The sequence below is a fragment of the Eptesicus fuscus genome, chromosome 3 (assembly GCF_027574615.1).
Source record: "Eptesicus fuscus isolate TK198812 chromosome 3, DD_ASM_mEF_20220401, whole genome shotgun sequence".
Classification (NCBI taxonomy): Eukaryota; Metazoa; Chordata; class Mammalia; order Chiroptera; family Vespertilionidae; genus Eptesicus; species Eptesicus fuscus.
The window spans coordinates 8591040-8616160 of NC_072475.1; the positions used below are offsets into that span (position 1 = coordinate 8591040).

Sequence of the window (25121 nt, forward strand, 5' to 3'; positions counted from 1 at the left end):
AAATGCTACCCAGCCATTGATGCAATAAGGGAGACACAGTCCTAACCCTTAGTCTGGTGGAGAAGGCATTGTCCCAAATCCCAGCTTGGTGGGGAAGGCATGACTCGAACCCCCAGTGTTCCAAGGACTCCATGTGGTGGAAATCTTGATCACAGAATTGTAAATCAGTGTGCTTAAGAACAAAAAATAGAATGGGAAACATAAGAAAGGGACAAAATATACCCTTTAGAAAGATATATTGGAGAGAACCAAATACAACTTCTAAAGCTAAAATATGTAAAGTCATTGAAATAAAACCCACTGCCTGGGTGAGATGAAAGATTAGACAGGCTGCATGGAGTGTGCATGAATTAGAATGCTGACCTGAAAAATTATACAAAAACAAGATATTTTTTAAAAATTAAAAAGTGGCTAAGAGACTTGGAAGATAGAAAAGGTTCAATATTCAATTTAATTGACATTCCGGAGGAAGAGGCCAGAGAGACCTGGGGAAAGGCAACATTCAGGAATGTAGATCGTTTTCCGGAAATGAGAAAAACTTGTACCACTGAATCACAAAGCACAACACACACGAGAATAAAAAGAAATGCCGAGGTCCATGCAGTGGAAGCCAGAACACTCACGAGAGAGAACGTGTTGAAAGGAACCTAGAATTACCATATGACCCAGAAATTCCTCTCCTAAGTTAATACACAAAAGAACTGAAAAGGGGGACTCAGCTCTTCCTTGCAACCTTATTCTCAGGAGCCAGGAAGTATAAACAACCCAAGTGTCCATTCCCGGAGGGATGGGTAAACACAATGGGGGTGTCCATACAGTGGAATATAATTCAACCATGAAAATACAAGAACTTCTGATTCATGCTACAATGCACATGGACCTTGAGGACATTATGCCAAGGCCACACTCCAGGGGCCTCCTACTGGCCATACCCCAACTTGGCTCAGAATCCCTTCAGGTGCCCAGGACCCCCATCATCTGAGACCCCTTTCATCTCCAAGTCCCTGGCCCCCAAGGCGTGCCAGCTCATCCTAATACATAAAAAGCCAGGGGCCATCACAACCGAAACAACCGGACAGACGACCAAACAACAGGCTGTGTGGGGTGACAAGGCCAGCAGGGGGGTTAGTTAGGGATGACCAAATGACTGAACAGCAGGCTGCGTGGGGTGACAAGGCTGGCAGGGGGGGCACTTGGGGACGACCAGGCCAGCCCGCGGGGGGAGGGCAGTTAGGGGCAACCAGGCCTGCAGAAGGGGGCAGTTGGGGGTAACCAGGCCGGCAGGAGGGGCAGTAAGGGGTGACCAGGCCGGTGGGAGGGGGGACAGTTAGTGGTGAACAGGCAGGCAGGCAGGTGAGCAGTTAGGAGCCAGTGGTTCTGGATTGTGAGAGGGATGTCCTGGGTTGGAGAGGGTGCAGGCTAGGCTGAGGGGACCACCCCCCATGCACGAATTTCTTGCACTGAGCCTCTAGTGTGGTTTATAAGAACCAGATGTGCAACAGTCAGGACGTTTGCAAGCCAGTTATTAAACCACTATTGGCTTGAAGTCAGCCATGGCGGGAATATTCATACCACCGTCACGGGCAATCCTGCCAATCTGGGCTTTTCATTTCAGAGAGGCCAGTCCCCTCTGTCAGCCCTCACTCCTCCCACTGCCTGTGGGCATCAGGCTCCCTCTGACTGGGTTCAGCCAAGCAGTCCCTCTTACTCTTAGTCCCATCCCAGCCGTGGACCGCAGAGTTCTCAACAAAGAAGGCTGTAGAATGTCTTTGTTCTCTTTATTTTCTTTTACTTTTCGATTACAGTTGACAAAATGTCTCTGTTCTTGACTTTAAAAACGACTTGCCTCCCAGCCTCCTAGACACCCCCTCTGGGTGGTGGCTTCCCCTCACTGTCATACTGTCCACATTCCTTCCTGCAGGTAAATAAACGCTCATTTTCTCAAATTCCATTGAAGAAGCTCCTTTCTCAGAGCTAGCCCCTGCTCTCCGGGCACCCACATTTCCTCATACACCTCACACCACAGTTCTAGTCCAACTTCATCCCGTCCCCCACCCCTCCCACAGAATCCAGATTTATTGTGACTTTCCCTGTCTCTCTGTCCTCTGGGGAGCGGAGTTTATAGTTAAGGACACAGGCCACTGGGTTCTGATCCAGGCTCTTCCGCTTGCTAGTGTGGCTTTGGTGCAAGTCCTTAGCTGTGCCTCGGTTTCCCCATCTGTAAAGTGGAAATAACAACAGCTCCTCCCTCACAAGGCTGTTGTGAGGGTTGTGGAGTTAATATGTATTAAGCTGCTCAGAATAGATGCTGGCATAGCAAGAGCTATTATTTAAGTATTTGCTGATACAATAAAAGTCAACACAGCTCCCAAACCACTCATTGCTGTGGATTCAGGAGAGAATCACACCCCTAAATAAGTAGGATATAAAACAGAACAAAATATGCTTATGATCCAACTGAGTGTTGAGAAATAATAGTAAGAAACCCCAGAAAGCTGCTCAGAGGGGGGCTGTGGGGAATACCTGGCCCTCCTGTGTCCATGCCCAGGTCGGCCCCAGCTGTTGAGGCCTCCCCTGCACCCCAGCTCTGTGGGCCCCTGGCCTCCAACCTCTCAGGGGTTTAATGAGCTGAGCTGTCATGGGTCTATGACAAGCGTCCTCAGCGACCTACTCCAACAACAAGGAAGCAGACTCTTCCATGCCCTCGTGATGGGACAACACACACCGCTGAGCCTTATAAAAGCCCGACCACCCTGAGCAGCTCACACAACCTCACAACCACTCCCTCACACACACACACTCACACCCTCCTCCAGCCCCACTGCCCACCATGGCCGCATCTGCCCTGTCCGTCTGCTCCAGCGACCTGAGCTACGACAGCCGAGTCTGCCTGCCCGGTTCCGGTGACTCTTGCACCAGCTCCTCCTGGCAGGTGGACGACTGTCCAGAGAGTTGCTGTGAGCCCTCCTGCTGTGCCCCCTCCTGCTGTGTCCCCAGCTGCTGCCAGCCCACCTGCTGTGTCCCCAGCTGCTGCCAGCCCACCTGCTGCACCCCCAGCTGCTGTGCCCTGGTCCCCACCCAGACCCTCATCTGCACCCCAGTGAGCTGCATGTCCAGCCCCTGCTGCCAATCAGCCTGCACCAGCTCCTGCACCAGCTCCTGCACGCCCTCATGCTGCCAGCAGTCTAGCTGCCAGCCTTCCTGCTGCACCTCGTCCCCCTGCCAGCAGGCCTGCTGTGTGCCCGTCTGCTGCACACCCGTCTGCTGTAAGCCCCTGTGCTGTGTGCCCATCTGCTCTGGGGCCTCCTCGTGCTGCCAGCCCACCGCCTGCACCTCATCCTGCTGCAGACCCTCCTCCTGCATGTCCCTCATCTGCCGCCCCGTGTGCAGGCCTGCCTGCTGCGTGCCCGCCTCCTCCTGCTGTGGCCCTGCCTCCTCCTGCCAGCCCAGCTGCTGCCGCCCATCCTCCTGCATGTCCCTGCTCTGCCGCCCCGTGTGCTCCCGCCCAGCCTGCTGTGTCCCCACCTCGGCCCAGACGTCCAGCTGCTGAGCAGGCATGGCCCCCCCTCCCCCAGGGCCGCCTTAGGGTCTGTCTCTTAGGAACTCCTGAGGTGCATGGACAGCCCTTCCTCCTCTCAGCCCAGGAGGATGGCCCAGGCCCACTGTCGCACTCCGCCTGGGGCCCCAGGGCTCAGGATGGGGGGTCCCTGTCCACAGTGCAAGCCTCAGCGGTCTCACCTTCTCAGAAGCTGCTTGGAAAACCTAATAAACTCACCTGCATTTAACCCTGATGGCACTTGGCTCTCTTTAGGCCATTTCTGTTCCAATTGCCAGCCAGTCCCCACAGAGGCCGGCCCACCTGCTGTGTCCCTGCTCTGGCCCTGCCTGTGCTGGCCTGGCACCTGGCTCCCATCCCCCAGGACCTGGGCCAGGCCAGGAATGGTGGCCTCGGTGTGGGCAGCCCCCTTCCCAGGAGCCCACAGCGGTCGATCCTCAGGGACTGGGCAGTGGCCAGTCCTGGCACAGTCACCACACTGCCCTGGGCATCTCCCTCAGAAGCCCGCTTAGAGGGGGGCTCCCTGCAGAAGGGCCTGGCAAGACATGGGGTTCAGTGTCTCCCCCACGGAGGTGCGGCAGCCCCTCTGCCCACGCCCGGAGGATTGGGGTCCTGCTTTCCCAAGCCCTCCAGCCCCACCTGCCTCCTCCCCTCTCTGGAGCGTTCTGCTGGGATCACCCAGATCCCCAAGTCTCCTCCCACATAACAACGATAAATAAAGCCAGCTGTCCCCCCTCCCGCTCAGTGCTGCCTGCACCCCTCACCCCTCCAGAGGGGAGCTGCCCCATTTCTCCCCTACTCACCCCTGCACCGCAACACCCTTCCCTTCCCCTCACACACCACGCCGCTGACCCTGCCAACAACTGCTGAGATCAGCCTCACTCTCGTCCCTTCTCCTGGGGCCCTGTCCCTGCAGAGCTTGGCCCTCAGCCCCAGGAGGTGTCCCTCCTGCCCCTTCACTCTCTGCCCGTCCTGTGCCCATCAGCCCCCTCCCCTCCCCCCCACTTCCCTAGGGTATGAGGACTTGGCTCTTTCTCCTGACACACCCCCAGGGCCTCTCCCGGACTCAGGGCACTTACACCTCCAGACAGGAACTTCCTCCAAACTCACCTCTCCCAGTCCACCTACCCCTGCCTCAGAGTGGGACCCCTGCCCAGCCCTCTGGACTCTGCCCCCACCCCCTCACCCCTCACACACACATCCGGTCCTGCCACTGAGCCCGAGGTGCTTCCCATTGGTCTTTGTTCCCCTGCTTGCTAACCGACTCTGGGCAGCCCAAGACAGGCCAGGTCCCAGCTCTCAGCGCCCCAAGGCTGCCCGCTGCCAGGCTCTGGGGTGAGACCTCCCCAGCAGAGTCGGTGTTCTGGGGGCTCCCAGTGGCACGTGCACATTCTTCTCTAGAATGCATTTTGGGAAGAAAATGAGCCTTTGTCCAGTAGAAGATGCCGATCCGGGAGAAAGATGATGGTGATAGGTTTGGGAGAAACTGCCATGTAGGGTCCCACATCATCGCAGCCACAGCATGAGCGAAGGGAGCCGCGGGCAGAGATGAGCGGCCCTGTGGGCTCCCACTGCGCTTGGCTGGGCAGAGCCATTTGTCTGTCCTGTGGTCCTGCCCTCACCTGAAGTTCTGAGCACGAACAGCTAGGATGGAGGGAAGTCTGCGCCAGAGAAGCAGAGAGAACAGACTGCCTGGGGTGCCCACAGCCACCTCACAAGCAGCAGCCGGGGAGCTCATTTCCGTGGGCGGCTGCCTGTGAGAGAAGTGTCTGGACGGACGGACAAGGCCTCCTGTTCCCTCAGAACGCTGTAGAAGCCCAGGAAATCAGTGCTTCGAATCTGACTGTAGGGCCGGGTAGTGTGAGCTCGCCATTGGGCCTGAAGCCTCGGCCCCCTGCTGTACATGTTCCCGTCAAACCCACATGCTGGACCAGCAGCAGGATGCAGCCCGGTTCTTCTTCGTGGCAATCGGAGTTGCCTTGCTAAGCACGATGCTGCCATGTGGCCAATAAAACCACAGTAAGACCAGTGGCTTGGTGACGCACCGGGTGAGCATCAAACACTGAATGTGTTCAAATCACACAGCAGCCCTGGCCGGTTTGGCTCAGTGGACAGAGCATCGGCCTGTGGATTGGATATTCCCGGGCTCAAATCCGGTCAAGGGCACATACCTCGGTTGCAGGTTCAATCCCCGGCCCTGGTCAGGGTGCATGCAGGAGGCAACCAATCAATGTGTCTCTCTCACATCAATGTTTCTATCTTCCCTCCTCTCTTCCACTCTCTCTAAAAAAATAAAAATTAAAATCAATGGATAAATATCCTCGGGTGAAGATTAACAAAAATAAATAAATAAATAAATAAATAAATAAATAAATAAATAAATAAATCACACAGTGGCCTGGGTACACTGGGACCCCATCTTGTTGAAGAGGAAGCGGGGACCCACAGTGACCTGCCAAGGTCATACACACCAAATCAGGCAGTGAGAGTGAGGGGTGGGTGGAGCGGGGAGAGACCATGTGGGGAGGTGAGACATGGAGTGTTTGCAAAGAATGCTGCCGTGGGCCAATCTCGTCCCCAAAGACAGCCTCGTCCTAACGCCACACCTGTGCGGAAGGACTCTGCAGACTGACCAGAGGCTGCTGACTAAATTAAGAATCTCGCGATGGGACACAGTCCTGGGTCAGCCAGGTTGGCCCCACGGGGCCTCACAAGTGCCCTTCACAGGGAGAGAGACGCCACTTCCTTCTCACACAGACAAGGAGGCGGACACATAACCAGAGGCAGAGCCTGGAGCGCCGGCATCACGGCCACGATATGCCCGGAGCCTCAGCAGCTGGAAGCGGCAGGAAAGACACCCCTGGAGCCTCCTGGGGGGTCCCTGCGACACCTGGGGTCTCAGCCCAGGAAACTTCACTCAGGTGGTCTCCAGAGTCTGAGAGGACCCATGCCGGTCGTTTTAAACCATCAGGTGTACGGCCAATTGTTACAGCCCCAGGACACAAAATCAAATGTACGCCAGCCCTCGCTGAGCGTTGTGGAGAGATTCTGCAGTTTTAAGGGAAATGACAAATAACAAAGTCAACTTAACCACAGGCACTGAGACAAACAAGAGTTAGGTTCCTACGGCATCTCATCAACATTATAATGAGAAATATCAGTACTTGGGGACCTGCTGCAGGTGACAAACTTTGCATGATAAATGTAGCTTTCATACTTTCTAAGGATTCTGGTTAAAATGTCATTGAGCTCAGCTGGTGTGGCTCAGCGGTTGAGCAGAAATCTAGGAACCAGGAGGTCACGATCCAATTCCCGGTCAGGGAACATGCCCAGGTTGTGGGCTCAATCCTCAGGAGGGGGCGTGCAGGAAGCAGCCAATCAATGATTCTCTCTCATCACTGACGTTTCTATCTCTCTCTCCCTCTCCCTTCCTACATGTGTCTTGACCACCCTGCCCTTGCCCACAGCATAACCCCGCCAGCTTGAGCCACAGGCTGGAGGAAAAACAGCGCAAAGCCGCTCATCCCCAAGCTGCACCTGTCTATCAGGCCACAACCTGAGGCAGGGACAGCTGGCGCCAACCACAGGCAGAACTGGCCACAACCCTTCCCCTTCCTCCATCATCTACAGGAACTCGGTGACAATGCAAGAGAAAGGGGACCCCATGCCCCAGAGACAGGCACTCACATGAGGAGCCATTCCTGGGACCCAGAATCCAAGTTACCCTCCCCCATCACCAGGTCCCTGCGATGAGCACTCAGCAGCCCACCCTCTGTCCACCTGCCTCAGCTCCACCCAGCCTGGTCTCTCAGGCCACTCAGCAGGCTTGGTCAGGACTGGCCACCCAACCTCAAGCACAGGCAGGATTTTACGAGCGGGCCAGCATCTCTAAAGAAAATAAACCATCCCTAACGAGGGCTCCCCAGGAACAGGATCCAAACACCAACAAGGAAGGGAGGGCGTGGTGAGCCTCCTGCTGGGGCAACACACAACACAGAGGAGGGGTATAAAAGCCGACAGCCCTGGGCACCTCACACACTCACACTCACATACCTACACACTCCTCCCAGCTCACCTCCAGCCTCTGCCCCACCATGGCCGCATCCACCCTGTCCGTCTGCTCCAGCAACCTGAGCTATGGCAGCCGGGCCTGCCTGCCCGGGTCCTGTGACTCTTGCAACGACTCCTCCTGGCAGGTGGACGACTGTCCAGAGAGCTGCTGTGAGCCCTCCTGCTGCGCCCCCACCTGCTGTCTCCCCACCTGCTGCACCCCCAGCTGCTGTGTCCCCAGCTGCTGCCAGCCCACCTGCTGTGCCCCCAGCTGTTGTGTCCCAGCCCCCTGCTTGACCTTTGTCTGCACCCCAGTGAGCTGCATGTCCAGCCCCTGCTGCCAAGTGACCTGTGGATCCAGCCCCTGCCAGTCAGCCTGCACCAGCTCCTGCACCAGCTCCTGCACGCCCTCATGCTGCCAGCAGTCTAGCTGCCAGCCCTCCTGCTGCACCTCCTCCCCCTGCCAGCAGGGCTGCAGTGTGCCCGTCTGCTGCACACCCGTCTGCTGTAAGCCAGTCTGTTGGAGGCCTGTCTGCTGCAAGCCCCTGTGCTGTGTGCCCATCTGCTCTGGGGCCTCCTCGTGCTGCCAGCCCACCTCCTGCACCTCATCCTGCTGCAGACCCTCCTCCTGCGTGTCCCTCATCTGCCGCCCCGTGTGCAGGCCTGCCTGCTGCGTGCCCGCCTCCTCCTGCTGTGGCCCTGCCTCCTCCTGCCAGCCCAGCTGCTGCCGCCCGTCCTCCTGCATGTCCCTGCTCTGCCGCCCCGTGTGCTCCCGCCCAGCCTGCTGTGTCCCCACCTCGGCCCAGAAGTCCTGCTGCTGACCGAGCACATCCCCCAGGGCCAGCCCCCACTCTCCTCACAACTGCCTTCAGGATTTAACCCAGCACATGCACTGGGACGTGTCTCAGCAGGAACGCTTGCGAACCTCAGACCCCAACAACCAGGCTGAGCCTGTCTGCAGCCTCCACATCAGGCCCAGATGAAGCTGAGATGACCCTCCCCTATTATTGGGGGTCCCAGGTTGTTTCTGACAGACCTGGCTCCTGGCCTTTCTCCCATAGCCTTACTGAGGCCCCTGCCTGGTCTCGACCCCCGCACCCCAGGTGCTGTCTGCCCTCCCCTCTTCATACACGTTTCTTGAGCTGAGTGAATAAACTTGCTGTCCTGGCCACCGTTGTCCTCTCTCCGGGCCTAGTTGTGGGGTTTGTCCAGCTTTCCAGATTAACAGAACCCCGGCTTCTGCATCTTTAGACACAAGTCACATCTTGGGAGCTTTCCAACAATGCTGTCTGAGGCCCACCCAGAGCGGTCCCCGGGCCGCACTCCTGTGTCCGCACCTCTGGGCAGCTCTGGGTGGCTGTGCTGCATGCCTGGGATTCAAGTGGCCAACAGCCCCCTGGCCAGCAGGCCCTTGGCGGGAGGACCCTGTTGTCCCTCCCCGATCAGGGTGAGGACCCCAGGGGGCAGGGCCCAAGCTGGCTTCTGGGCCAGGAGGCTGTGGGACCGGGACATTCCTGGGCCAGAGCTGACACAGAGGGTTTCTACAAACACCCAAATTTCTGCGCCTGTCCCTCCACCTCGCCTTGAACATCCTCATTGTATTCAAACAAACGAAACCTACCCGACTGTGCCCGCACAGGCCAATGACAACGTCCTTCCCCTGACCCAGGACCAGCTGGGTGTGGCAGAGGCCACGGGGACCCTTGCCTAGGTCCAGCCTGAGCGTGGCAGAGGTCAGAGGGGAAAGCCAGAGGGCAGGCAGTTCAAGGGCTCACACTCTGGGGTCCAGGCTTGCTGCCTTTGGAGGGTTTTCTCTCCTTGCCAGTCTGGTTGGGGCCCCCACATTTCCCAAACTTCCCAAGCCCAGCCCCCACTCCTGGACAGAGCCACTTCCTAACTGAGGTCCTCCTGCCTCCATACTCCAGCCAATGCCACCTCCTCGCCCTTGACCCTTCCCTGCTATTGACATGACACCCTGTCCCACCGAGGAGGCCAAGAAACCAAGTAAAGCACTCTCCAAAGGCGGGCCAACGTGAGTGCCCCCACCCTTAGAGCAGGTTTAAGAGATCATCTGACCTCACGTACTCTCCCCTGGAGAACCTGGTCCAGACCCCCTGCGCTGGGCTGGCTTTTCCAGAGTCACCCACACAAAGTGGGGGTCCTCAGGGAACCTGCCAGTGGAACGAGACTTGGATGGCATGAATTCATGCAGACCAGTGCCCACAGTCCTTCCTCCTGCATTCTGAGGCCGCTTCCCCTGGGGGACCTTGCCCTGCCCGCCCCCACCACTCTCCTGGGGGAACCCTGCCCCTCCCTCCTGGGACCCTACTATGAAAGGGGTGGTAAGAAATCAATTCCCCCAGCTGTATTGGGCCAGAAAATTCCCTGGACTTCTGTCCACTGTAACCTTTAGCAGCCTGCTTCTGGACAACTTCATCTGCACCCTGTCCCCCGAAGACCGTGAACTGGGGACCCCAACCTTCTGTGGGCCTGGACCTCTCTGGGCACTGGAAATCCATAAGACACCTCTTAGGAACAGGTATCCTATATAATAAAAGCCTAACATGCTAAGTGTCCGACCATTCACCTGACCATCCATTCAACTGTTGGACCAGTCGCTATGATGTTCACTGACCACCAGGGGCAGACGCTCTGACTGGTAGGTAAGCTTGCTGCTGGGGTCCAGCTGATCCGGACTGAGCGAGTAGGCTGGACATACCCTGGAGCCCTCCTGTGGTCCCTCCCCAGCCCCAATCGTGCACCCTCTCACAATCTGGGACCCCTCAGGGGATGTCGGAGACCCGGTTTCAGCCAGATCCCCACAGGCCAGGCCGAGGGACCCCACCAGTGCTTGAATCCATGCACCAGGCCTCTAGTCTATAATAATAAAAGGATAATATGCTAATTAGACGGGACATCCTTCCAGATGACCTTCCAGATGAAGCCAGGGCTGCGAGAGAAGCCTGGGTCCTGGGTGCCAGAGGGAAGCCGGTGTCGGCAGCGGGGAGGGAAGGAAGGCCTACTCTTGCACGAATTTTGTTCATTGGGCTTCTAGTTTAAATATGATACTCTAGATTTCAAGGGGAGACAATTGTTTGAAAACATAGTTAACAAAATATTTTTGTTAATCTTCACCCAAGGATATTTTCCCCTTGATTTTTAGAGAGAGGGGCAGGGAAGGGGGAGAGACAGAGAGAAACAGGATGTGAGAGAGACACACCAATTGGTTGCCTCCCAGACACACCCTGACCAGGTCCTGGGCTCCAGCCTGTAAGGAGGTAGTACCTGCCTGCCCTTGACCGGAACCAACCCTGGCCGCATCAGTCCCCAGGATGATGCTCTCTCCACTGAGCGAAATCGACTAGGACCCAAAATATTTTTAAAACAAGTGCGCAGTGAGGTGGCCTTTTCGTTAAGGTATTAACCAACAGGAAGAAAGGCGGCCTCATGAGGATGGGGGACAGACGTCCCCCCAAATCTACCACGGGGCACAGGATGCGGGTGCCGGTCCCAGGTGCCTCCGCCACCGCGCACACCCGCACATCCCGGCAGGGCTGCTGCGAATGGGTTGGAGTCATGACGACAAAGGTGCAGTAGTTCCCACCCAAGTTCACGGCCCTGAATTCCATCCCCCACCCCGCGACCCGGACCGAGCCCCGCGGAGTCCGGAAAGCCGCCCTGGCCAAGGCCCCCTGGTTTAACCAGAAACAGCCAGAGAAGCCGCCGCCTGCGCGCGGGTCCGCTCGGCTCTGCGGGACGCCGGCAGCGGCCTGCCCCCCACTGGTGACCTTCCCTGGAAGCCCCGGCTCGGCCCCGACCCCGCGTGCGCGGCTCGCAGACTCCCAGGGAAGGCGATAACCCAGCGCAGGGGTCCCCCGCGCGCCCGCCCCAGCAGCGTTCCCGCCGGCTGCTCCGTCTCCAGCCGCTGCTCTCACGCCGCGCCAGGGGGCGCTGTGGAGCTGCATCCGAGGCTGGGGAGGCCCCTACCTCCACGCGCGAGACCCGCGTCAGGGCGCCGTTCAAGCCGCGGGAGGAAGAGCGTGGAACGAGTTTTATCTCCTGGGTGGATATGCGCTGGGTTTTTCTCTCTCAGCGGCGCACGCGCGTGCACACTCACACGCACACACCGCCTGCCCCTCTGCATAGCACGACACCCTCCCGTCCCCCCTCGCTCCCCTCGGACCCAGCCCGGCCCGCAGACCCGACCGCGGGCCACCTCCACCCCCGCTCCCCCGCCCAAAGGGGGCAGCTCCCGACTCCAGGTCGTCCCGCCTCCCCCTTCCGTCGCCAACAACCCAAGCGGCAGCGGAGGGGGCTCCCAGGCTGCAAGCCGACCCTGGAGTCACCTGGGCAGCGAGGTTGGCATTCCTCTCCCCCCCCACCACCACCACCAATGGCAGGTAAGTCCACCATTGCCCGAGATGCTCCTTAGATTGGATTCTTCTGAGACCACCACCCGCCTCCGCCCCCGGAAGATCTCCACCGCAGGGCAAAGGTTAACAGAGTCGCTGCGAGGGAAGGGAGGGGCTCTAACGGCCAGAGCCCGCATTCGGGGTGCTCCTGCAATCGGAGATGCGGGGTTGGGGTGCGGAAGGTGACAGCCAAGCATCCTGTCCCATCTTCCTACCCCCCACCCGCCCAGACTTGGATGAGAAGGGTAGTGGGCGCCTCCTGCCCCAACACGGAGTTCTCTAAGCCTGGGGCTCAGAATCCACCTGGGAGGATGGGGCGGGGGAGAGGGGGTGCAGAGGGGACGGGGAAATGGGGTGGTCCATCAGGAAACCGGTCCAGACCCGAAGCATGCGCCCGAAGCATGGAAAAAGACTGCCGGGAAATCCATGATTTACTTTTAAAGATGGAAACCACAGAATCAGCGGTTCTGATCTTTATGAGGTTCCATTAGAAAAAAAATGAATATTCTTTGTTTCCCGATTTCTGTGCAGACAAATGATTAAAAAATACCCCTGTCAAAAAAAAAAAAATACCCCTGTCCTAACAGCTGAGACTGTTTTAAAGGAAAACAGGTGTCAGGGTGACAGGGTGCCCTGGTGTAAGGCCGGCCTCCTCTGTGCCTGGGGGGAGGGGATGGGTGTCCCTCAGACTTGGGTTTGGAGAGACAAGGGGAGGGTTGTGCTGGGGTCTCCTCCAGAGTGCAGGTCGCCGAACCTGTCCTGATGGGGTGGGAGTTGGCCTTCATTTAATGTCACGTATGAACTTTGGCTAAAAGTGACAGTCGCGAAAAGCGTTAGCGCTGCAGGTGTTGGAACTGGCTTGTCCCTGATTGCCAGCCACTCCGGGGCCCAGCAGAACTGTCAGCCTCCTCCCCCTCCTGGCCTCCGGTCTCCGGGAATCACCCACTGAAGCACCACCGACCGCAGAGCTCCTGGTAACGAAGTCCAAGGACGAAGTCCCTGAAAGGATTCGGCGCTCCCCACCCCTGCTCACTGCCCCAGCTGCAAAGGGGGCCAAATGCCCACTGCCGCCCAGCCAGCTGGCTTTAAAATGCAAATCTGTTCCCAGCATTCCCTGGGTACTTCTCCCTCTCCAAGGCTGCAGGGCACGCCAGGCCTGACCACTCTACGCACTCCTGCATTCGGCCCACCCTGGGGTCCCTGCCGAGAGCCTTGGCCATGTGGCTCCCCTGGGTTCTCCTGGCCTCCTGCCCAGGGGGCCACAGCTGTTGGCTCTGCACAGCTGCAGTTTGATGGAGGGGTAAGTCCCCAGCCCTTGGGACACACTGCCTTCTGCTGTGACCCAGCGGCAGGCACAGCCGCCATCCTTGCCTAGGTATTGGACAAATGAAGGAGGGAAGGGGGGGGCATGGATGGGTGCCATGCGGATTAGGCCCTGAGTCCTGGGTGAGGACCCACCTCTGACTGGTTCCAGGTGACAGACGACACTCACAGACACAACCCAGAAGGCGGGACACGGTTCTCCTGACTTCCCATCCCCATCAGACACCCCACTTTACCCCTTTCTCTGCCCAGCTCCCCTAAGCCTGTCAGTGACCCCGATGCATTGGGTCAAGCTGTCCCCCAGAATTATGGCTCCCACAGAACTCTCCACCATGGCCTCCTGCCTGGCTGGGACAAGCTGAGTTGGGATGGACAACAGGGACTTTCCATCAGCACCACCTGGCCCCCACCCATGACCGCTGCCCCTTCCCTGATGGAGAGCCCCCTCTAGGACATGCCCACCCAGGTGTCTCCCCGAAGGACACCCACACATATGTCATGCAGCTGGAACCACAGGCCTTTTATAGGAGCCCAGTGGATCTTCGCCATCCCTATTTCAGCTTCTCTATTCCAAGGCAACTGGCCTCTGCTGAGGGGTGCAAGCCTCAGAGGGCACAGCCTGGCTCCAAGGGTCAGGGAGGCCAATAGCACGAGAGGCATCTTGGCCCAGAATCCTGCCGGCCACACTCAACCCAGGGAGCTCACCCAGCACACCCCGGCACGCCCTGAGCCCCAGCTGCTCGCTCCAGAGCCCCTTCCACCCTCTCATCCTGAGGCCGGTCCAGTGGCTGCACCTCCCACCATGCCCCTGGCCCCTGGGGGCTTGTTCGTGCTGACCAACGGCTGGGTCCTCTCAGGCTTGGCTGAGACTGAGACTTGACCACCAGACAAACTGTGCAGAGGGGCCAGCCAGTCCCCCGGGCCCCACCCCTCTGCAGAGGGTCCCAGCCACACCGCCTTCCCCTAGGACCGTGGTCGGCAAACCACGGCTCGTGAGCTACATGCGGCTCTTTGGCCCCTTGAGTGTGGCTCTTCCACAAAATACCACGGCCTGGGCGAGTCTATTTTGAAGAAGTGGCGTTAGAAGAAGTTTAAGTTAAAAACATTTGGCTCTCAAAAGAAATTCCAATCGTTGTACTGTTGATATTTGGCTCTGTGGACGAATGCATTTGCCCACCACTGGCCTAGGAGGTGTCCATCGCCATGAGCTTGCCCAAAAATGGCCTTGGTGACCTGCTGCTGGTCAGTGCGCTAATCAGTTGGGGCGCTGCTGGTCAGTCCACACCTGAATGGTCCTGGCCAGTTTCCCAGGGACCCCTGCCTGCTCCCCTGCCCAGACCCCACGCCCCCTTTAACTGGGACACAGCTCCTGCAGTCCCAACCCTCCGAAAGCCAGCTGAAGTGGCCTGCTTCCTGTCCAGACAAGGCCCTCCCTCCCCACCCCAGGCCTCCTGCACTGCCCCTCCCCGTACCTCCCGAAGCCATACAGACACCAAGTCCCACTGAGCCACGGTCCCCTGTTCTCCCAGCTCCCGGGCCACTCCAGCCTCCGCATTTGCCCAGACTTCCCGAGGTGCGTTTCTCTCCCCTCTGCTGCCCCACTGCCCGGGGACACCTGAAAATCCTAGTCTGGACGTCCCCCACAGCCCTGCAGTGACCTTAAGCAACCTGATACTAGGGAGCGAGTGTGAGCAGGACAGAGAGATGGCACAGTGGTGGCAAGCAGAGCGGCCTTCTCCCAGCCCAGCACCCTCCAGCCTTCACCGCTGTCCTGTGACCCGCACGTCAGCCACCAGCCACCCCTCCAACCTGGACGGAGTGGGGGCCAGGACTTCAGATCCCGGGTACCGCAGCCGAGGCCCCAGCATTTCCCATGCACGCGATGACAGGTCCGTGAACAAAGCCCAGAGGAAAGTGGAGTCCAGCCCCTACGCACGCACGCACACACACAACCCTGCAGGTAACTCGCGTGCTTTGCAAAACTGAAGGCAATCAAAGCGGTGTTTTTCACTCTCTGAGCTCCCGGCTCGCCTTTCTACAAGGGTCTTGGGAGGGTTCCAAATGTAGTTCAATACTATTTCGTGGCTTTTATCTTTCCTCTCTCGATTGTGGTGTTTAGAACTGGGTCATCTTTTAACTATTCGCAGTGTACCTTCAGGGGAGAGGGGGCGGGCTTTATAAATAGCCTGTATTATTAGGGTGCAGGTTGATTCTGTTCCCAGCGCTGCAGGGAGCGTGAAGGTACATGTCCGTGACTCATCCCCACCGGGACACCGCCGCGAACTCAGGGCGGCACGGCCCCTGCGCGGCACGGGGTCCTTCGGGGGCTGCTGGGACCCCGCGTGCTGCTCCCTGTGCCAGGGAGGGAGTTGGGCCTTCCGGAGGTCACTTGAGGCCAGGGGACTTCTCACAGGTTGACCTGGCTCCTGCCTGATTTTTCAAATCTGGTGCCCAAGACAGTAAAGGGCGCAGGTGCAGCCCCCTACTCAGGTGCCCCTACACCCCACGCAGCGGCGGCCTCAGGACCCCACGGGCTGCTCACCTCCCGCTCGGGGGCGCTGGCTGTTTAGGGTGGGGGCTGGGGACCTTAACAGACACCCCCACCCATGCCAGTCAGTGCTCCAACTTAGATCATCAGCAGGCATCGCCTGGTCTCCTCATTGGGAGCCAAGTGCCATCAGAGCAAAGAGCCATGACATGGAGGGGCTTCGCTGACCCCAGGGAACCAGGGATGAATAATTTTCAAATAAAACCAGAACCCCACAGCAACCCCTCTCGGCGACTCCCTGCGACACCCAAATTGCCACGGTCGTGAGGCCACACGTGCCCACATCACTCGCTCGTGGTCCAGCAACCGGCTTTCTGGCTACCAGGCCTCGTTTCCCTGTTACTTTGCTTTTTTTTTAAATTATTATTTTTTAATCTCTTGGTAGACAATCCAGGAAGGTATGGTGGTGTCATGGTCATTAGCAAGTCCACTCGGCCTTTCGGAAAAGAAGGGGGCACCATTTGCCCACCCCTCACCCCTGTTTCGCCCACCCGGCCGCCCTGGTGAGCTGGCCAGTGGAGCCGCGGTCTGATGGAGACCCCCCCAAAAGGAGTGTTTGGGGCTGTTCCCATCTTCCTCACTCCTCATGGGACAGAACTACCAGGCTGGGGGGCGGCCCTGCGCTTCGCTGCGTGCCCACCTGGGTCCTCCGCCTCCTTCGAGAGCTTCATTCCTAAAGCAGGTGGAAGGCCGTCCCCCAGGAGGGCAAGCAGGTAAATACATGTGAAGGGCCTCCGATGGCGGCTGCCTAGCGCTTTGAACCGAGTCCCCACCCTGTTCGCAGTTCAAGACCGCGTTTCTATTGTGATCGCCTCCCCGCTCCCTTTCATCTTCTCCACCCCTGCCCGTCCCACCTCCACCTGTCCGAGGGCACCAGGGACCCGGAATCGCATTAGGAAGTGGCATTCAGTGCCTAGCAACGCCCGCCCGGCTCCCAGGGCAGCAGCCCCCTTACCTGTGCAGGGCTCCCACTGCCGGCCACCTCGGCCCGGAGTCACCAGGGGCAGGAGCACGGCACACAGCGTCAGCAGGATAGACATGAGGGGTCTGGGGCCCAAGCTCCATCCAGGGCTCGCACCTGGCCCAAGGGGAGGCAGCTGCTCCTCAGACACCTGGGTCAGCCAGCCCCTTGCACGGGGGCCCCTGGCCGTCACTGGGATGGCCACATGCCAGGGCCTGTGGCGGGGACAGAGGTGGCCCTGGCGGCAGCCCGCGTCTGGCAGCTCCGCCGGGGAGGCAGGTGGTGCTGGCAGGTCGGGGCTGCAGCCGCCCGCTGTCTAGCTCCTCATTTCCGCATGGGCTCGGGGGCTGCGGTGCAGGTGACAGCTGATAACATCTCCGCACGGGCCGCCTCGATTAGTCATTGGCAAAGCACATTTTTCCCAAAGGAAAGACAGAAATAGATCGTCCAGGGGAGAGCTGAGAGCAAACCAGAAAAACTCAGAGAACCAGTTTTCCTCGCAGGGAGAGCTCCGCTGGCTGCCCTGAGGACTGAGCTCGGCCACCAGCTGGGGGGCGCCCGGCAGATCCCCGAGGGCGCTGGCTGGCTGGCTGGGCTCCGCTGCAGGTGCCCCGCGGTGCTGGGGTCCGGACGACAGGCCCCCACGCTCTCCCGGGGCCCCAGTCCCAGGTCCCCGCACTCTGCTGGGTCCCCCGGTGGCGGCGGCAGGTCCCCACTCTCGGCAGTGGACGTCCCCCTTTTATCTGGTGCCCGGCCCTCCGGAGGGTGTGTGGGTTTGTCAACTGTTGGGTTTCAGGAATTTCCCTCCGGAGGGAAGTCAGTCCTTCAAGGGAACAGCTAATGAGAAGAGAGTCGCCCGGGGGAGGGGAGTGAGCACGTGCGTGTGCGGCGGGCGGTTCGCATCTTCAAGGCCCAGGGTCACTCCAGTCTGACCTCTCAAAACCGCAGCTGACGTGAAGTGCCGCTCCAGGCCGACAGCCCTGAAGTGTGGCTAGTCTTTGAAAAACAGCCCGCCCGCCTGCCCCTCCCAGCAGCTCAGGGACAGGCTGGGAGGGAGTTCCCAGCGGTTGGCAAGGGGCTTATGTCCTTGTAGGAGACCCTGGCATCCCAGTCCCGCACTGGCAGCTGCCCCTGGGTCAGTGGGACCCCTCTCAGCGGCCCCTGAAATGCAGGTTGCAGTGTGAGCCCCAAGCTCCCCTGGGGAACCCCAGCTCCAGGTCTGGGCAGAGGCTGCTCGGGACACAGGTGTTTGTGAAAAGCACACACCCTGGGGTTGGGGCTTGCTGGAGGGTGGAGACAGAGGCAGAGACCAGGAGAGAGACAGGCAGGGAGGGAGGGAGGGAGGGAGAGTGAGTGTCACAGGCTCTTTCCGTAAAGCAACCTCTGTGCCTGGAGAGAGTCTCTCTCTCTCTCTCTCTCTCTCTCTCTCTCGTTCTCTGTCAATATACACTGAGTGGCCAGATTATTATGATCTCTGAACGCATAATAATCTGGCCACTCAGTGTGTGTGTGTGTGGTCCAGCCAGCCTGGCCAGGGGAGGGGACATGGGCGGTTGGCCGGCCTGCCTGCTGGTCAAACTCCTGGTTGAGGGGACAATTTGCATATTAGCCTTTTATTATATAGGATATACACTGAGTGACCAGATTATTATGCGTTCAGAGATCATAATAATCTGGCCACTCAGTGTATAGATAGATGATAGATGTGTGTGTGTGTGTGTGTGTGTGTGTGTGTGTGTGTATATTCACCAGATACTAAGAGACGGTTTTCGTCCTGGTCATATGGTCACATGGTCTCAGTTATCTGGGGTCATGTGAAGAAAACCTGGAAGTGGCTCTTATTACACAGAACCCCATTCCCAGCCCCAGGTGAACCCTTGAGTTGGTCCTCCCTCCCCTCCACCCCAGGACCCACAGGCCTGGCCGGCACACAGTGTGGGGACAAAGGCTTTCTGACCCTCTGGATCTTAGGAGCTGTGAAACGTCACACTCCCAGTAACAACCATTATAACCATTATCTGATCGAAGGAAGGACATAGCCCTCCATATGTGAAAGGCTGATCTTTGGGGAAAAGGCAGCTGTGTAAACTGGATAATCGAGCTTTCCTCTTTTCCTTCCCAATTGATGAGAACTTTGGGGGTCACAGTGGCCCTGGGTGGGGCAGGAGCAGGTCAGGAGGGCAGGGGACTTCCCACAGGATGGGAGATGTCACTTGGGCAGGCCACAAACCCAGGCCCCGTCACTGTGACGCCTGTCAACCTCGCCAGGTGACCCTTGACCTCTGGTCCCAAGTCTCTCACTGACCTTTAATTGGTTGATAAAAATGAGATCATGTGTCATCTTTTAACTACCAGATTTGAAGCATCAGAATTGTGGTGCCTTGAACCCTCCCAGGAAAGGTTTCCTCTGTTACATCCGACCCAGTAATGCTCTTGATGACAAACGGGGTAATTAGTGGGATCTCGTTCCTATTTTAAAATGCTACCGTACGTGCCTGAACGCAGAAAAGTGCTCAGAATTGCCTTCTGTAGACTGGGCCCCGTATGGCCCTGGACAAGTCACTGAAATGCTCTGAATGTTGATCCCCCATCTGTGAGACGTGCCTGGTGCAGGGACCTGCCTGGGAGGGAGAGCCTGCAAATTAAGTGATGGGTGCCGCCTCCATAAAGCAGCATTTCTGCAGACCCATGGCCAGCACGCGGGCTCTGAGATGCCCAGTGAGAACAGGAGACTCCGTGTGGGATTCCTCCAGGTCCCCTCCCTGGGGACACACCAGCACAGCCACTGGATGAAGGATCGGAGGCCCTGGCGACACAGAATGCGTTTCAAGTTCCCTGCCCGTTTTCTCCACGCTGAGTTCACTGCCCCGTGCCACACACGGAGGCCCCAGGAAGCCACCAGCCCAGCCCAGGTGTAAAGAGCAGAGGGGGGCCCTGCCAGTGTCACAGACCAGCGCTCCGGCCATGACTGTTCAGAACCTGCTCAGACCTTCCGTTGTCGGGCGTCACCCCCAGGAAGCAGGCTGGCTACATCTCCTATTGGGAGCCAGACACAGCCCCAGCAGCCCCCCGAAATCAGGCCCGAAGACCAGCCCGCCCTGGTCCGCCAGCTGCCTTCCCATGAGACAACAGGAGATCTCCCCCAGCACAGCCTGCTGGGCTCCGCTGAAGGCCTGTCGCTCTCCCCTCGTTCCGCTCCCTGGTGGAGAGGAGGGCCACGCTGCCTCTGCTGGGACAGGACTATTTACCCACGTGGATGCGCGTGCACCACAGGCGCTCAGCCGGGGCTTCCTTATGGCGCGACCCCTGAGAGCATCACCGTGGGGCCGACGGTGGCCGTTAGTGTGTCCCCGTCTCCTCGGGGGCTGGTCAACATAATCCCAACCAGGGAATGAAGCTTTCCCTGGGAAAATGAGATGAAGTGACAGGTAAAGGAGAAATTTGAAATGATAACTCCATGTTACCAAAATAAGATGCTAATACCATGCAATCCCCCCCCCCAGTTTGGGGTTATATGAAGCTAACCTGTCGCTTATGTGGAATACTGGGGGGTGGGAGGGAAGAGAGCACTTGACATGTGACCACGGGTCTAGATAGACTAGAATAGGTGGCAGGCTTAGACGGCGAGCAAGGGCCACCTCCCTGGGCTCGCACCTGGCCCCCAGCGCGGGTCCACCAGTCGCTGACACCTGGAGGGGCGCGTGTGAGGCCCGGCGTCTCCAGGAGACGCAGGTTAGAGCTCCACTTTGAAAGTGATTTCATGAGAGAGGTCTCGTGAGGTTACTGAATAAGAGAGTAAGACTTGGTTTTTCCCGTCCCCAGAAGATTTCTTCAGATCAGCAGGCCATTAACGCTTTGTCTGCTGAACGGTTGCTGCAAACATTTCATCCCTATCACCTCTTTTTTGATGCTTTGGTTTAATTGCTTTTTTTTTTTTTTTAAAGGAATGCTTTTTGGAGCTTTTGTCTTTTGCCAGGTATTTTAAGCTTTTATTTAGTCAGTAACATTTTCTTAAGACGTATGGATCTTAAAATACGATTTTTAAATGTCTCCGGGGTCTTGTTGTGTTTATGTTTCGCTCTCCATTCCGTCTGGAGTGTGGGCACGAACATGGGCCATGCAGGGAGTGGGACTCTGTGTCCAGAAGCTGTTACGCACCATTTGTTAAATGCCTCTCCTTCCCCGCCACCTGGAAATGTCACATGTAGGATGGATTAGGCTCCTACCTACACGTGGGTCCAGTCCATTAACCTCTGTTTTAAAATCCTTTGGTCCCTTTCCTTTGCCAGCATATTATCTCAATAACAGTCTTTATAGTAAGTGTTCAGACCTACAGATAAAGGACATATGCATTAGCCTTCCCTTTGCACAAATGTATTAGCAGTTCTCACATGGTCTCTCTTCCATATGAACTTCAAAAATTATTGGTTCTCACCTTCACCTCCCAAACCAAAATCAAACAAACAATAAAAAACATTATAGGAATACCCATTGGCATGGTATAAGTTTGTAGATCAATTTCGGAATAATGAACATTTTTATGATACGACATCTTCCGACTCAGTAACACATAATCTCTCTGTTTATATCCATCTTGAATTAAGGTCATCAAAAAAATGTTAGTGTTATTCCTGTAAATATCCTATAAACTTACTTATATACTATTAGAGGCCCGGTGCACATTTATGCACTGCGGAGGGCGGGGGGGGAGGGTCCCCCTCAGCCTGGCCTGAGCCCTCTCACAGTCTGGGACCCCTCAGGGGATGTCCGCCTGCAAGTGGGCCTAAGCCAGCAGGCAGACATCCCCCAGGGGTCCTTAGCGCTGCCACAGAGGCAGGAGAGGCTCCCACCACCACCGCTGCGCTCGCCAGCCATGATCCTGGCTTCTGGCTGAGTGGCACCCCCCCCACCCCCCACCCCCGTGAGAGTGCACTGACCACCAGGGGGCAGCTCCTGCGTTGAGCATCTGCCCCCTGGTGGTCAGTGCATGTCATAGTGACCAGTCGTTACGCCGTTTGGTCGATTTGCATATTAGGGTTTTATTATATAGGATATTCTCATACAGCGTGTGTTTCCAAGCTCTCTGTTCTGTTCCACTTCTCCCTGTAACTCTGTCCATTATTGCACCATAAATTCTGGTGCCGTATTGTTAGGTGCATATATGTTTGTGACCGTTATATGCTCCTGAGTTTTTTTCTTTCCTGGCTGGTATAGAACATTCCTCTTTATCCCACAAGGTCTTATATTTCTACGAGTTTGTTGAACGTGTTTTGCTGCTTTGGTTGTGGTGCCTTTGGTGCTCTTTCTAATCTGGGCGGATCACTCAATGTCGCAGAAATTGACTTGCTCCCTGAAGATAGCATAGCAATAAAAGATAAAGGTGGCCAGCCGAAACCGGTTTGGCTCAATGGATAGAGCGTCGGCCTGCAGACTGAAAGGTCCCAGGTTCGATTCCGGTCAAGGGCATGTACCTTGGTTGCGGGCACATCCCCAGTAGGGGGTGTGCAAGACGCAGCTGGTCGATGTTTCTCCCTCATTGATGTTTCTAACTCTCTATCCCTCTCTCTTCCTCACTGTAATAAATCAATAAAATATATTAAAAAAAAAAAAAAAGATAAAGGTGGCCAGAGCCTGAGCCTCACACATGCCACAAGGAAAGAGGAAGCGGCGTCAGCAAAGGGGTCTGAGGGAGAGGAACTCGATCCGCCAGGGGACCTGTACACAAGAACTGGCAGGAGCAGGTAGAGTGAGAGCCCAGTGCTGACCTAGAATTAAAGTGTTTATTTGGTGGGTAATACCAGGGTCTCTTCTTTGCCCTTAATGTGAATGCACTTCACCCAATCGGTTGAAGACCAGAAAAAGACAGGCTCCTTCAGGAGGGAGGAAATCTGTCTTCAGACTTGAGCTGCAATACCAGCTCTTCCCTGGGTCTCCAGCCTGCCAGCCCACCCTGCGGATTTTGGGCTTCATGAACCTGCTAGCCTCCACAATCATGTGAGCCAATTCCTTCAAATATCTCTCCTGATACACAGATAGATGATAGATAATAGATAGATAATAGATAGATAATAGATAGATGAATAGATAGATCAATAGATGAATAGATAGATGGATAGATAGATGGATGGATAGATAGATAGATAGAGATAGATAGATAAATAGATAGATAGATAGATTGATTGACAGATAGAATATATAGATATCTCCATATATAGCCATATCTCCTGTTGGTTCTATTTCTAGAACCCTGGCTACTACAGCTAAGGCAGTTCTTCTTAAATCGTCGTCTGAGGCGGAGGAAGTGGAGCTGAGAAAGTGCAGCAGCCTTGCTTTTAGTATTCCTATAATTGGAGTCCCAGGTAATGTCACTTTAGGGGGAAAGATTCTCCTAGATTAAATTTAAGTCTGGAAACCACTGTCCTGGGAATTGCGATGTGGGACTCATTTATGCGGGTGCCAACAGTGGGATCTCTTTCCCTGAGTAGGTGATGCCGTGCCCGAGGCACTGTGTGCTGTTTCCTGAACCCTTCGGTCCTACAGCCTCAGTGTCCAAGTGTCTAAGGGGTCTTTCGTATGGACTCACCCAGGCAAGTCCTGTCCGAGGGCTCAGGAATGGAGTCTCATTTGCGATTCAAGGAGGGCCCTGGGAGTTTTCCTTTGAAGGCTCTGGGCTCAGCCAGGTTTGCTCACCGTGGGTGTCACAGTCGTGTTTGGGGAGCAAATGTGGAGTGGGCTGAAGGAGGCCGCCCAGAAGGACAAAGAAGGACAGCAGACTGAATTTCTATTTGTCATTTTTCTGAACACCAAAACCCGCTGCTGAAGTAGTCATCGCTAAGGCCCCACCCATGATGCTTTCTCATAGGGAACCACATTGGGGGGGGGGGGGGGTCAGAAAGAAATATTTCCCTCATTTTCTCCCACAACTGGCGTCTAGCTTCATATACCAAAACCTGCATTGGTGTAACCACTCGAGTTGGTTTTATTAGCTGGTTATGAAAGGGAGCACATGCCGAAGTGGTCAAGCCGAGAGGCTTGCTGCCTGCGCTGTGCATGAGCTCTGAAGGCAGGACAAGGGGTGTGGGACACACATGTGCCGCGGGGACAAACGGCGCTGCCTGGGCCTCGCACGGAGGCCGCCAGCCTGCTTCCTGTCCCTGGCTCACCAAGCCTGTCATTTTCAGCTTGTGAGGGGCACCAGTCCCACCTCCAGGCAAAACCTATCCTTACCACACAGAGCATGTTCTTAAAATTCTTTACAGCTTAACCTACAGCAATCTAACCCCGATAAAAGCATAGGTTTTACCTTCTGCTCCGAGCTGCATTGTAATTTCCCCAACAACCTGCTGAAAAGACCCAGGGAAACTTAGCAACCGGCAGCCGGCCTGGAGGGAAGCTGCAATTACCAGGGCGCGAGGCCTGCGGGCAGCGGCACCCACTTCAAAGGCGTGAGGGGCGGGCGCGGGCAGAGCTGTAATTAGCCAGGCCGCCGGGCACCAAAGCCCCGCGTGCGCACGCACCGCCGGCGGGAACAAAGGCGCCCAGTGTTTGATGTGAATCACCCCGAGTCCGGGAGGAGGGTGTGCCCCTCCGCCCTGCACCCAGGACCCCCGCAGAACGCACATCCTCTCTGGCCAGGCGCATCGTGGGCACCTGCCTAGGAAGAGGCCCGAAGAGCAGAGACCACACCCTCCCTGCCCGGGGACCTGGAGAGCTGGAGAGGGGAAGCCTGGCTGGAGGGCCTCCCGCAGGGCCCACGTGGGGAGAAGGAAGCATGAGATTCCTGGTGGCCGACCCCTGGCCACTTGCCCGATGGCCAGGCCCAGGCTGCTCGCTGGTGAGGGCAGGGCTGGGAGAGGGGCCCGCCCAGCAGAGGGGGAGGTCAGGCGTGGAGATGACGGCAGGACAGTGGGCCCCCCTCTCCTGGGTGGTGAGCCTCTCTGAGGACGGGAGTCGGAGCTGGTATGCGCTTCTCAGGCAATGGGAGCAGATACAGGAGAAGCTGGAGGGTTCCAGAAGGAGCCAAGCCCCTGCCGAGGGGAGGGAGAGGGGACAGGCAGAGGAGGGCCTGAGGCAGCGCGAGGACCGCGTGCCACCAGAGGCCACGGTGGCAGGGAGGGCTCGGGCCCCCATGTAAACCGAGCCTCTGACAAACGGCCGTCTTCTCCGTGTCCTCGCGTGGCTGTCCCTCCGTGTAGCCTAGTATCCTCTTCTTATGAGGACGCCAGTCATGGCGGATCGGGGCCCACCCTATCGACCCCATTTCACCTCCAT

General features: G+C 57.2%; 1 protein-coding gene across 3 annotated transcripts; it reads left to right on the forward strand.

Moving 5' to 3' along the window:
* Positions 1-2830: 2830 nt before the first annotated feature.
* On the forward strand, positions 2831-8427 carry LOC103289871 (keratin-associated protein 10-1-like). 3 transcript variants are annotated; one of them, XM_054713601.1, is made up of 5 exons: positions 2831-3019; positions 3083-3283; positions 5014-5023; positions 7769-7882; positions 7982-8427. In XM_054713601.1, exons 1-5 carry the CDS (start codon positions 2831-2833, stop codon positions 8425-8427), a joined length of 960 nt encoding a protein of 319 aa, XP_054569576.1. The 3 variants fall into 3 exon arrangements, with proteins under 3 accessions (XP_054569576.1, XP_054569575.1, XP_054569577.1); XM_054713600.1 differs by lacking the exon at positions 5014-5023 and having other exon boundaries at positions 2831-2989; positions 3083-3384; positions 7848-8427; XM_054713602.1 differs by lacking the exons at positions 5014-5023; positions 7769-7882; positions 7982-8427 and having other exon boundaries at positions 3083-3550.
* Positions 8428-25121: the final 16694 nt, after the last annotated feature.

What these genes read in the sequence shown, in the direction of transcription:
- LOC103289871 (XM_054713600.1), top strand. Translation starts at nt 2,831, where the DNA reads ATGGCCGCATCTGCCCTGTCCGTCTGCTCCAGCGACCTGAGCTACGAC. An exon ending in GCTGTGCCCCCTCCTGCTGT is followed by an intron (nt 2,990 to 3,082) that starts GTCCCCAGCTGC and finishes GTCCCCACCCAG; the next exon opens with ACCCTCATCTGCACCCCAGT. An exon ending in TCCCTCATCTGCCGCCCCGT is followed by an intron (nt 3,385 to 7,847) that starts GTGCAGGCCTGC and finishes CTGTGTCCCCAG; the next exon opens with CTGCTGCCAGCCCACCTGCT.